Consider the following 12716-nt stretch of genomic DNA (forward strand, 5'->3'; position numbering starts at 1 on the left):
TGAATGAATACAATAAAACAATGGCTAACAAGATTATAGAAAAAAAAAATAAATTAAAAAAAAAAGATACTAAAAATATATTAAAAGGATTATCTTCATTAAACAAAAGAATAAAAAAATGTCATAAAATTAACAAATTTATACAAGAAAAAATATTAAAAAAAAGGAAAAAAAGCAATGAAGAAATTATTATTAAAAAAAAAAATATCAAAAAAAATAAAGTAATTGAAAAGAAAGATGGTTTAGGCAAAAAGAAAGAAGAAAAAAGAATGAAAAATAAAAAGTATAAAAATAATGCAAAAATTAATCATAATAATAATACCAATGATAATTCCAAATGTACTAATATAGAAGATGTTATTTTAAAAAAAAGGAAGATTAAACACAAAAAAGAAAATAATACTAATAATAATAAAATAAAATCCGTAAAAAAGAAAAAATATAATATATATGATGATAAAGACAAAATTAAATTGAAAATTAAAAAAAAAAAAAAAAATACTATTAATAATGATAATATTTCTGATAATAATAACATTAACAATGTAAATGTTTCATTTTTTGAAGAAAATTTTTTAAATATAGAAAAAAAAAAGAAATTAAACAAAAAGTTACTTGACTTGGAAGAAGATTTTTTACAAGTAAATAATGATACAAATAAAGAACAGTTCTCAGAAAAATTTATAGATTTTTTAAATAATTATGAAGAAAGAGAAAATAATGTATCAAAAAGAAATAAAAATAATAATGAAGATAATATAAATAATGATGACGATGACTATAAATATTTATCACTAAAAGATGATATATACAAAGTAAAGAAACCGAATGAAAAAATAGATATTTCTGATTTAATTTATTCTATTGATAATTCTTTAGGAGATAATATTAATAATGATTTAAATTATTTAAAGAAAGACAATATGAAAAATAATAATAAGCACTTATCCGTTTTAGAGGAGCAGAAATTTAACTCCTCTTTAGCTTATATTAAAAATGTAGAAACTTTAAATAAATTTAATAAGGCTTATAATGTTATACAAAATTCATATAGGGTTCAGTTTGGTTGTGAAAAAGAAGAAAATCTAAGATCAGATGAATTTCTTAATAAGAATATTTTAAAAAAATTTAATGAAGTAAAAAAAAAGAATATTAATGACAATATAGATGGCGATAAAATAAAAATAGAGGAAAGTAATGAAAATGCAGTTAAAAACAATAATGAAAATAATGATGATATTATTTATGATTATGATTTTGAAGAAGAAATGAAGAAGAATTTGCAAAAATCTAAGATGTTAATTATATCTGATGATATACTTAAAACTGAAAAAGAAAAAAAAAATGAAGAATTAAAAAAAATAGCTCAGTTGAAAGCATTATTATCTATAGAACATAAAAAAAACGCATATAAAAAACGTATTAAATCTAAATCGTATAGAAAATATTTAAAAATTAAAGAAAGAAAAGAAGAAGAAAAAATTTTAAGCAAATTGTATAGTGAATATCCTGATATAGCTAGAAGTATTAGCAATTATGAAGAAGAATATGCAAAAAAAAGAAATTTAATAAATAATGTAAAAAAAAGAAAAACAATAAGTTTACTTAATCGTTATAAAAATGAAGAACTCAGAAAACAAATTTTAAAAAGTTTTCAAATAGATAAAGAAGAAAAAAATATACTAAAGAAAATTATAGAAAAAACAGCAATTAAAGAAGATTATCTTTTATATACCAATTCTCATGATGGTATAAATAAAGAAATTTCCGAAGAAAATACAATTGATGATGATAATGAAAACAGTACAAGTGATAAAGGTGATGATGATGACTTAATTGATGAAAAGAAAAAAAAAATTAAGAATGAATTAAAAAAAAGAAATTTATTACGATTTTCTTTTGTAAAGAATGCAGAAGAAAATAAAAAAAACGATGAAATATATAAAAAAAGAAAAAATATACTAAGTAGAATAGAAAATAACGATGAAGAAAAAGATTGCTTAAGCGATTTATCTAGTGAAAAAGATATTATGGAAGATACTGTTGAATTAAAAAATGAAATTATCAAATCAAATGAAAAAGAAATTGCTAAAGCTAGAGAGCAGTTAAAAAATGATACTGATTTCTTAAATTTATTAAAAAAAAGTGACATTCTAAATACGAACAACGTTATTCAAGATCATGATATTTTGGTTGAAAGTGAAAACAATAAAAATGAAATAGCTGAAAATGAAAATGAGAATAATAAAATAGAATTAGATAAGAATGCTCTTAATAATAGTAATAATAATCAAGAAAACATTACATATAAATTATTGAATGAAACTTTGAATGATAATAAAAAGAACGATTCAATGCAAAACAATGAAGAAAAAAATAAACAGTTTTTAAATGATGAAGAAAGTATTAGATCTACTAATATAAATAATATAAATGATGAAGCAAATGATAAAATTAATAATATTAAAAGTATTTCCGATTTAAATGCTATAAATGATGAAGATGTTTTAAAAAGGTGTAGTGAAAACATTACTGTATACAATTTTGAACACAATATATACGAAAACTATTTAAATGTAAATGATTATGATAACAATAGAGATAATGATGAATTAGATGAATTAAGTGATAGTGAAAAAATTAAAGAAATTAAAGTTGATGCAAAAGAATGGTGTAATTACAACACCTTATTAGATATAGAGAAGAAGCAAAAAATAAAAGAAAGAGAAATTATAGAAAAGAAAAAGAATATTCCATTACATACAATAAATGTACTTAATAAAAAAGATAAAAAATTTGATAAATATTATATTGATAAAGTACCTTATCCTTTTAATAAAAATGAATACGAAAAAACACTAAATATAAATATAAATAAAGAAATGAATGATATATCTACTTATAAACAATTAATATCTCCTCAAATAACTAACAAAATTGGAAATATTATATCACCTCTAAATAAAAATCCTTTTGAAATAGCAAATATTTTAACTTTGAAGAGAAACCAAAAAAAATCAAAATTGTAAATAATAAAAAAAAAAAAAAAATTTCCTATTTTTAAATATATATATTTATATATATATATATTTCATAATTTTATTTGTTATACTTATTTGTTTTTCTTATGTATTAATTTGTTATTTTTATTTTATATATATATATATTTTTTTTAATTTATTTAGAATAATTTTAAACATTTATAAATATACATAAAAAATGAAAAAAAAAATTGTAAATATATTATAATTAAATAAGTTTCAAATTAATACTTTAATTATCTTTCTATATAAATGTGTATAAACTTATTTCCTTTTAATTTTTTTTTTTTTAACAAATTGAACTTTGTTTTATAAGATATTTTCTTTTCTAATAAGAATTATTTTAAAAACAAAAAATAAAATAAAGTGAAATCAAGTAAAAGAAAAGATTAAGTAAAATAAAATTAATTATATAAAAAAAAAAAAGAAAATAAACAAAAACTTAAAAGAAACAACAACAAAAAAAAAAGGTTAATTTAATTATTTCATTTTAAATTAACATTTTGTAAAAAAAATTTCAAATAAATATACAAAAAAAAATTACAAGGTTATAAAATTAAGCCGATTTTATTCTCAATATGTATGTTGTCAATATTTTTAAATTGTTCTTTCAAGATTTTGCCTTATTTCTATTGTGTGTTTATTAAAATAACGATCTAATTTTTTATTGTATATTTTATTTCTTTTATTAATATAATTTTTAAATAATTCATTTTCTTCATTTCTTTTTCTACTAAATTTACTTCTTAATTCTTCTTGTTTTTTGCAGAATTCTAAAATTTTATTTTTATCGTTTTCTGTACATACTGAGTTATCATTAATTAATAAATTGTTTCCATAAAAATTATCACCAAACAATTTTTTCTTTTCATCATATATTTTTCTATTTATAGAAAAATTAAATTTTATTTTCTTATATAAATCTATATCATTATCTAAATCAAAAGCATTTTTTTTCTTTTTTTTTTTCATTATACTTTTTACTTTAACTGCACTGGTATTATAAAGTTTATAATTTTTTTTGTTTTCTTCATCACTACTTTCAGCTATTTTTTCATTTTTACTATTTTTTTCATTATCCTCATTTTGTTCTTTTTCTTTTAGTTCTATCTCTTTTTTTTTTTCTTCTTCTTCTTCCTCTCTATTTTCTTCATTTTCCTCACCTTTATTTTTATTTATATCTTTATTAGATTCATTCTTATTTTTTCCTTGAGGGATTGTATTTTTAATTGTTAGGTTTTTCTCTTGCTTGTATTGTAAATATTCTCTGAATTTTTTCATTTGATTGTTAGAATTTCCATATAACTTTTCTCTTTGAACTTCCATTTGATTTAATGCTTTTGATTGATTAATTTTTAATTGTATATTTAGCAATTTTTTCTCTCTTTCTGACATTTGTTTGTTTAAGTTATTGTACTCATATGAATATATAAGAGAATTATCTTTATTTGTTATTTTATTATTTTCCTTTTCACTTTCATTCTCTACTATATCTTGTTTTGAAATTTTATCTGATGAAACTTTCTCTTCATTGGTATTATTTATACATTCCTTCAAATTATCAAAACTTATTTCACCGCTTTTCCTAAAAGGAACTTTGTTTTTAGAAATATTATCTATATCTGAGAGAATCTTATTTAACAATTCAATACCTTTTTGTTTTTCAGTAATTTCTTTTTTTTTTTTTTTTTTTGATTGAAATTTTCCAAAAACATAATCATCATTATTACTATCAAAATATTTGTCATCATCCTCTGCCTCTACCTCTAACTCATCATCATCGTCATTAGTTTTTTTTTCATTTAAATTTGCAAATAAATTATCAATATATAATTGTCTTGATGAAATTTTATCACTTTTAAAAAAAGATTCACTTACTTCATTGCAATCAGAAATATAAACATTTATTTTAGGCATAAAATTCTTAGTTACAGGGATTATTTCTATTGCTCTTAGTATATGCATATTTTTAATAACTCTTCCTATAATTATATTTTTATTATTATATTTATTTACTTTATTTAAAGTAATTTTAAATATAGACGAATATTTTTTATCTTCGATTTCTACCATTGTTAGTAACCCAGCATTTAAATGCCTTCTTTTTGAATATTCTTTTTTATACGACTTTCCATATATACATTCCAGTTTTTCATATTTATTTTCTTTTGATAAATTACTATTTACTCTATTTTCATAAGTTATTTTATTTCTTAAATATCCACTTTTTATACATTTATTTTTTTTAATTTTTTCCACTTTACAATTTTTATAGGATAGAATTTCATCAGAATAAATACTGTGATATTTATTACCTTTACATAAGTTTAAAAAGTTTTCAGTTGATTTTTTTATTTCTTCATCATTAAATAATTCAAAATAAACTTTTCCTAAAATAATTGTATTTATTGAAAATTCTAAATATACATATTTTTTTCTTCCCATTTTTTTTACATATGTGATTGCCAATATATTGATTATATATATATTTACATCAAAAAAAAAAATAAAAAATATATATATATAAAAGGAATAAAGGAATATACATACAAATGTATTTTTATATTTATAATACAATTTATATGAAAATTATTATAAGAAAAAGGTTTATATAACTACTCTTATAAATTTTATTTCAGAAAACAATTCATATATACTTTTTTTTATTAATACTTTCTTCTACATATATATATATATATATATATATATATATATATATATATATAAATATTACTTTTTATAACATTTTTTCATTTTAATTTATAAAACCTTTTAAAATTTTCAAAAAAAAAAAAAAATTCATAAATATAAAATGCCATAAAAAAAAAAAAGGAAAAAATTGATTTGTAATTTTTTCTTAAAATATTCTGCACAATTTAAAAAAAAAAAAAATTTAACTTTTTTTTTTTTTTGAATGATAAATATTTTAACGATATTTTTTTATTAAAAATCTTATATAGAAAAAAAAAAATATATATATATATATATATATATATATATAAATATAAAATCGTTGAAATAAAAAATTTTAGTTCTGTTTTATTTACAAAATGGGTTTAAAGAAGAGATATGAATATTCACCATTAGAAGAAGTATTTTTTCCGAAAAAGATTGAGAATTCTCAATATTATGAAGATATTGAGGAAAAAAAAAATGAGAAAATTAATATTAATACTATAAAAGATAATTTATTAAATCATGATATATCATTAGATGTTTGCCTAAAGCACAAAGATAAATACTTAAATACAAAAAATACAAACAGCATTCAAAATTATTTTTTCTTCTATGATTATAGAAAATGTATATATAATATTGACGGAAAATTATATATAGATCAGAACCCTTTTAAAATATTAAGTAATTATTTTTAACTTCTTTATTTTATTTTTTTTTAAATATATTTATTATTAATATAAAAATTATTTTTAAATTTTCATTTTTTTCATTTGTTAGATGATAATTCAAAACGTGATGATAGATTAAATGAAGTAGATGATTCTCAAAATTATAACACCTTTATGTATGCTTATAATATATAAGAAGGATTAAAAAATGAATATTTCTTTTTTCTAAATATATTTTTTGATTATTATTTTATTTATTAATTTTTTTTTTAATAAAACTAATAATATACTTCTGATATATTTTTAAAAGAAGAAATATTCTGTAAGAATATTAAATGATTACTTTTTAAAGAAAAAAAGAAAAAGAAAATTTTAATATATAATAAAATTAAAAGATATTAATTTAATATAAAATTAAAAGTTTTTAATTTTTTATCATTTTAATTTAGTCAAAACTTTATATACTAAAAGAAAAAAAAATTAAAATTGGAATATAGCTTTATTAGTGAATACCTATAAATATAACCAAAAAATATATAATTAAATCTAATTTATAGGGTACATATAAAGAAAGAAAAAAAAAATTTAACATAATTCATAGCAAAATTTTATGTATATGAATATTAATAGAAATATGTATAAAGTAGATTAAAAAAAAAAAAGGCATCTAAATGTTTTTAAACAAAATTCCTTTTTCTTTATTAAGCAAATATATATTTGTTAAATAAATTATATATTAAAAATTATTTAATAAATATAAAATACTTTATTATTAATTACAATATCAAAAAATGTGTATATATTTTTTTTTTTTTACTAAAATTGAGATAAATGTGTAGATATATAAATGCATTTTTTCATATTTTTTTTTTACAAAAATTTATAAAAATATATATTTAATTTTATTTTATTTAAAAATATGAAGTTAAAAATTATATATATATATATAAGTTCTAATGTTTTATTTCTATATATATATTAATTTCATATAGATATTATTAGTTATGCACTATAAAAAAAATTTCTATTAAAAATATTTATTTTTTCATTTTAGGTAGTATATTCCATTTAAAATATATCTTTATCATTATATTTATTTAGAATTGTAAAATATATATATATATATATATATATATATATATATATATATATATATATATATATATATATTTCTTATTTACAATTCAAAATAATAGGACAAATGCTAATCAATATTATATGTATTATATATATATATATATATATATATATATATATATATAAATATATATATATATATATTAATAATTATAGAATATATGTATTCATTTCAAATATATATTATATTTATAAAAAAAAAAGAAAAAAGAAAAAAAAAATCAAACTTTTTATACATATATTCTTTTTTTAATAAAAAATAACATATATGTATAAATTCTCATACTTTTAAAAAAGTAATAGTTTTATATAAACAAATAAGTGTCTGGGTATATAAAAAAATATTATATATATACAGGTATATATATTAATACATATATGTATCCTTGTTTTAAATTATTTAAATTTAAATCACAATAAATTAAGCCATTTCATAAAAATTACTTTTACTAAATTTTATATGATTTCATTTAATTTTTCAGAATTTTATTCATTAAATGGTCTTTTTTCATTAATACTATCTATTTCTTTAACTTTAGTGAATTTTTCTAATTCATTTTCTAAACCCTCTTTTCCAGTTAATAATAGACCAACAGGGATTCTATATCCGGGACTACATCCTTTTAGTTGAACAATTAATTCATTTTCTTTTCTTAAAGTTCTGAATACTCTCATTAATCTACCAACCGATTGAACTTTTTTTCTTAATGCATCAGATCTATCTTTTGGAACTTGTCCTCCATCATTTTTTTTAATTTTTTCTTCATAATCTTTTTTATCTATTGTCTCCTCTTCTGTTTTAATATCATTTTCTTTTAAGTTCTCTTCTATATTATCTTCTTTGTCATCATTATTTAAAGCAGCAGCCTTTTTATTATTTTCATCAATATAATTTAAGATTTGTATAACTTCATCTGGTAGTACAACATCATTTATATCATCATCTGTATCATTGGCACTATAGTTTAGAAGAGAGTAAAGCATTTCCGTAACTTTTTCACTAACAAAAGGTAATGACCATGTAAATAAGTTCATAAAGTTCGGAAGATGATAAGGATGAGGAGAAAAGCTAAACTGTTGTATATTTAAAGTGTTGCTATCAAATTTTAAAACAGCTCCTTTATTATTATAAACATCACAATAATTGGGTGCAGAAAATATTGTTATAACTATAGGAAATCCTGTTTTTAAATTTGTTTGATGCATTTTATAACCTTCTAATTGAGCTTCATGAGCTCTTATTATTGACAATAACCCATTTTTTTCTAGAAAGGTTGTAGCTGCATTGTAACCAAAAAAATAACTACAACCTCTTATATCATTTGGAAAATATGATTCTGTTTGAATAGTATGTTCTTCTTTATCCTCATCAATAGGATCTGCCCATAATATATCACAAAAAATACCTGATCTTGGTGGCTCTTGAAATCTTGTAAAAGAGCAAATTTGGTTTAATAAAATTAATTCTGGTGATAAACCACCATGGACACCTAAAAATTTCCCGTTAATTACTGCTGATAATGGTATAGTATCAAAAGATTCCATGAATGCATAGTAAACTACTATATCATATTTATATTCACATTCATCTCGAAAATTGAAAAAGGTTGTCATTTGCCTGCATTCATGATTTCCTCGTATTAACCATATTCTATCAGGAAAATTTATTTTTAATGCATATAATAATAATAGTACTTCTATACTAAATGATCCTCTATCTACATAATCACCTAAAAATAAATATTGAGTATTGTCTGGATTTCCACCAACTTCTAATAATTTTAGTAAATCATAATATTGGCCATGTATATCACCAACTATTGTTATAGGGTCTTTTAACCTTAACAAATTTGGTTCGTTACTCACTATATCAATTACTTTTTTTATTATATCTAAACAATCTTCTTTTCTTATTCTTCCTTCTTTTTTTAAATGATCTCTTAATACTTTATAGTCTGGTGGCTCGTCGGTACCATTAGGATATAATAAATCTAAATTTAAAGGCTTTAAAAGAAAAAAAAAAAAAAAATTATTAACTGATCATAATGTTTATAATAAATATATGACAATATATATACCATTAATAAATACAATATATACTTTATTTTAAAAAAAAAAAAAAATATATTTATATATATATATACAAAAACACAAAAATGTAAAAATTATGAAAAATATATAAAAATAAATAATTTTTCATTTTTTCTACAAAACTTTTTACAAATTAATAATATTTCATTAAGCTATATTATTAAATTAGAAATTTCTCTTGTATTAAATAAAAAATGATCATACTCATAATTTTAAAATAAATTAAAATAATAAGTTTTGTTTTATATTCATAACAGATACATTGTTCAAAATAAAATATATTTAAAATTTAAACGTTTATTTTATGATTTTTTTTTAATTAAATTTGAATAAAGAATTAAATAATATATATATACTTCTATCTATTGAATGTGTATGATATTTTTTTAAAGAAATATTTTTGATAATTTTTTTTTTTTGTCTAAAATATATTTCTCACTACCAATTTTTCTTCTTATTAATATATATTTTTATATTTTATTTGTTGTACTATAAATTTTTATCCATTTATTTTCCATAATAATATAAAATTTTTTTTTATACTATATTTTTCTAGACATATATCTCTTTTCTTACATCTCTTATTTATCACTCCCAATATATATATATATAATATTTAATTAATTACTTCTGCATATATTTTCTTTTCAATCAAATATATAACTTAATAAAAATTACATAAATTTAAAAAAAGAATTTTCATGTTTAATTATTCTTGGAAATGAAAAAAAAATATTTCTTTTTAGTAAGATTTTAGTGTTTACACAATATCTATATATATATATTTATCTGAATATAAAATAATATTTTCATTAATATAATGAAAAAGAAAAAGAAATTCCTTATTTTTTTTTTTAAATATACAGTATAATTTATACAAAAGAATAATCTTTAAAATGCTAATAGTAAAAGACTTATAAAATATTCTTAAATAAATAAATGTCATGCCTAGCAACACATAAACATTTTACTATTTTTTTTTTATATAATTTTATCATTTTCAATGGATATTTTTGAATTTTTCATATTACATATTTTTGTATTACAATAAAAATTTGTTTAGTGTTATCAAACTACACACTTCTGAATATCTAGGATATAGTCAAAATTGTGTTAATAGAAATGTATTTTCATTTTAAAATAATATATTTTTCTTATTATAGAATATTTTTATCATTATAAAGTAAATATTGTAATATCTTCATTATTGAGAATTAATATATTTAAACGTAAATCTTAAAAATTATATTTAATGATAAATATATAAACTAATAGTTGTACTGTTGTAAATATGAAATATTTCTTGTATATTTGTTTAAATATAATAATTTTCAATAATGTATATATATATATATATATATATATATATATATATATATGATGAATAATATACTTGAAAAATTATATATTTGCATTATTATTAATATGTTTATAGAAAAATTAAACAATTTTACGATAAAAAGTATTAATAGTATGTATATTTACATAAAATAACATAAAATACATAAAAAAATGAAATAAATTTATGAATATTTTTTTATTAAAATTATTTAAATAATTTAAGGATTGTGAATATTATTTTTACTTTTGCTGGTGGGGGTTCAACCTCCTTTACTTGTCTGTCATTCTTTGGATCAGGTAATGGCTCCATTTTTTTTGTATTAATAATTTTTTTTTTTTTTTTCTATATTTTATTAAATTCGTAATTTCCCTCTTTTTTTTCTTTTAATGATATTCAAAATGTTTATTTTTTTATTAAAAAATCTTCTTTTTTCCCCCAGTTATTACACTATTTTTTACATTATTAAAAATAGGAAAAATTTTTAAACTTAAAAAAAAAAGACGTATTAAATGAATTAAAGTAGGATAACTGACAAATATATTTTGGTAAATATATAAGGTGTAAAAACATAGAATTATATAGATTTTGACAAATGTAAAGAGAAATATTTATAAATATATCTATATATATATTTATTTATTATGAAATACAGAATAGCATTATTTTAATTTTTTTTTTTTTTACTATATATATAAATATATAGGTATATATATATATATATATATATATATATATATATATATATATATATATATATTTATGTATTTATAATAGTTTAAAAATATATATATTGATTTGTTTATTTTGCATTATTTTTTTTTAATTAATTTACAAAATTTTTTTTTTTTTTTTTGCACAAATAAGCTACATTATAAAAAAATAAATTTGCACAAAAAGAAAAAAATAAATTTTCTTTTTATGTGTGTGTGCATGTGTGTTGTTGAATATACAAAAATAAAAATTGTGTAAAAGATATTCGAAATAATATTAATGTATGATTTTATTGTAATTAAAAATAATATTATGAAATTTACCACATAGATTTGAAACACTATCATGTAATCTTAACAAAAATTCTTAATAATAGTTAAAATATGGCTTATTAATTTTTAAAAGTAATGTTATTATTAAAAATATTTTAGTCTAATTTTTTCTTCATTTATACTTCTGCATTAGCTATTAAAAAAAAAAAAAAATAAAAAAAAAAAAGAGGCATAAATATTTCATTCTGAATTTTATAATTAAAGATAAAAACAAAATAAAATAAAAATAATATGTATAATACTTTTATAGAAAATAATTTACTTGCAAATTAAAAATATGTTGTATATTTAAATTAAAATATTTTTTTATATATATATTTTCAAAGGTAAGAAATATATTAAATGCAAAATGTTTTTTTGAAAAATCATATTGTAAAATGTAAAGAATTATTTCTTCTTTATAAAGTAATGTGTTTCTAAATTTATTAGTATAGAGCATATAAAGCTTCTATGCTTCATTTTTATTTTTTTTAATTATAAAGACATAATTTTCAATTTTTTAAAGTTTTTAAATCATTAAATTATGTGCATTATAATTAAGAATAGTTTATAAAATTTTTGAATGCTGATTTTATTTTTTATTTGAAAAATTAAAAAAAATTAATGTAGATGTATATTTTTTACTTTAAATTTTTAAAGAGTAAAACATGAAAATCAGTTGAGAATATTATGTTCTATAGTAGAATAATAATATCAAACTAATGAAATAAGCCCA

General features: G+C 17.3%; 4 protein-coding genes across 4 annotated transcripts; 2 read left to right on the forward strand and 2 right to left on the reverse strand.

Moving 5' to 3' along the window:
- Positions 1 to 20: 20 nt before the first annotated feature.
- On the forward strand, positions 21 to 3029 carry PRELSG_0114800 (conserved Plasmodium protein, unknown function; the record flags this gene model as incomplete). The annotated part of the gene is made up of 1 exon (XM_028679500.1): positions 21 to 3029. One exon carries the CDS (start codon positions 21 to 23, stop codon positions 3027 to 3029), a length of 3009 nt encoding a protein of 1002 aa, XP_028531507.1.
- A 609-nt stretch (positions 3030 to 3638) lies between these two features.
- On the reverse strand, positions 3639 to 5486 carry CYP81 (peptidyl-prolyl cis-trans isomerase, putative; the record flags this gene model as incomplete). Its single annotated transcript, XM_028679511.1, has 1 exon — positions 3639 to 5486. The coding sequence occupies one exon, from the start codon at positions 5484 to 5486 to the stop codon at positions 3639 to 3641; it is 1848 nt and encodes a 615-aa protein (XP_028531508.1).
- A 605-nt stretch (positions 5487 to 6091) lies between these two features.
- Positions 6092 to 6583, forward strand: PRELSG_0115000 (conserved Plasmodium protein, unknown function; the record flags this gene model as incomplete). The annotated part of the gene is made up of 2 exons (XM_028679522.1): positions 6092 to 6401; positions 6498 to 6583. 2 exons carry the CDS (start codon positions 6092 to 6094, stop codon positions 6581 to 6583), a joined length of 396 nt encoding a protein of 131 aa, XP_028531509.1.
- A 1428-nt stretch (positions 6584 to 8011) lies between these two features.
- Positions 8012 to 11267, reverse strand: CNA (serine/threonine protein phosphatase 2B catalytic subunit A, putative; the record flags this gene model as incomplete). Its single annotated transcript, XM_028679533.1, has 2 exons — positions 8012 to 9529; positions 11202 to 11267. 2 exons carry the CDS (start codon positions 11265 to 11267, stop codon positions 8012 to 8014), a joined length of 1584 nt encoding a protein of 527 aa, XP_028531510.1.
- Between the last annotated feature and the right edge of the window lie 1449 nt (positions 11268 to 12716).

Source organism: Plasmodium relictum (genome assembly GCF_900005765.1).
Source record: "Plasmodium relictum strain SGS1 genome assembly, chromosome: 1".
Lineage (NCBI taxonomy): Eukaryota > Apicomplexa > Aconoidasida > Haemosporida > Plasmodiidae > Plasmodium > Plasmodium relictum.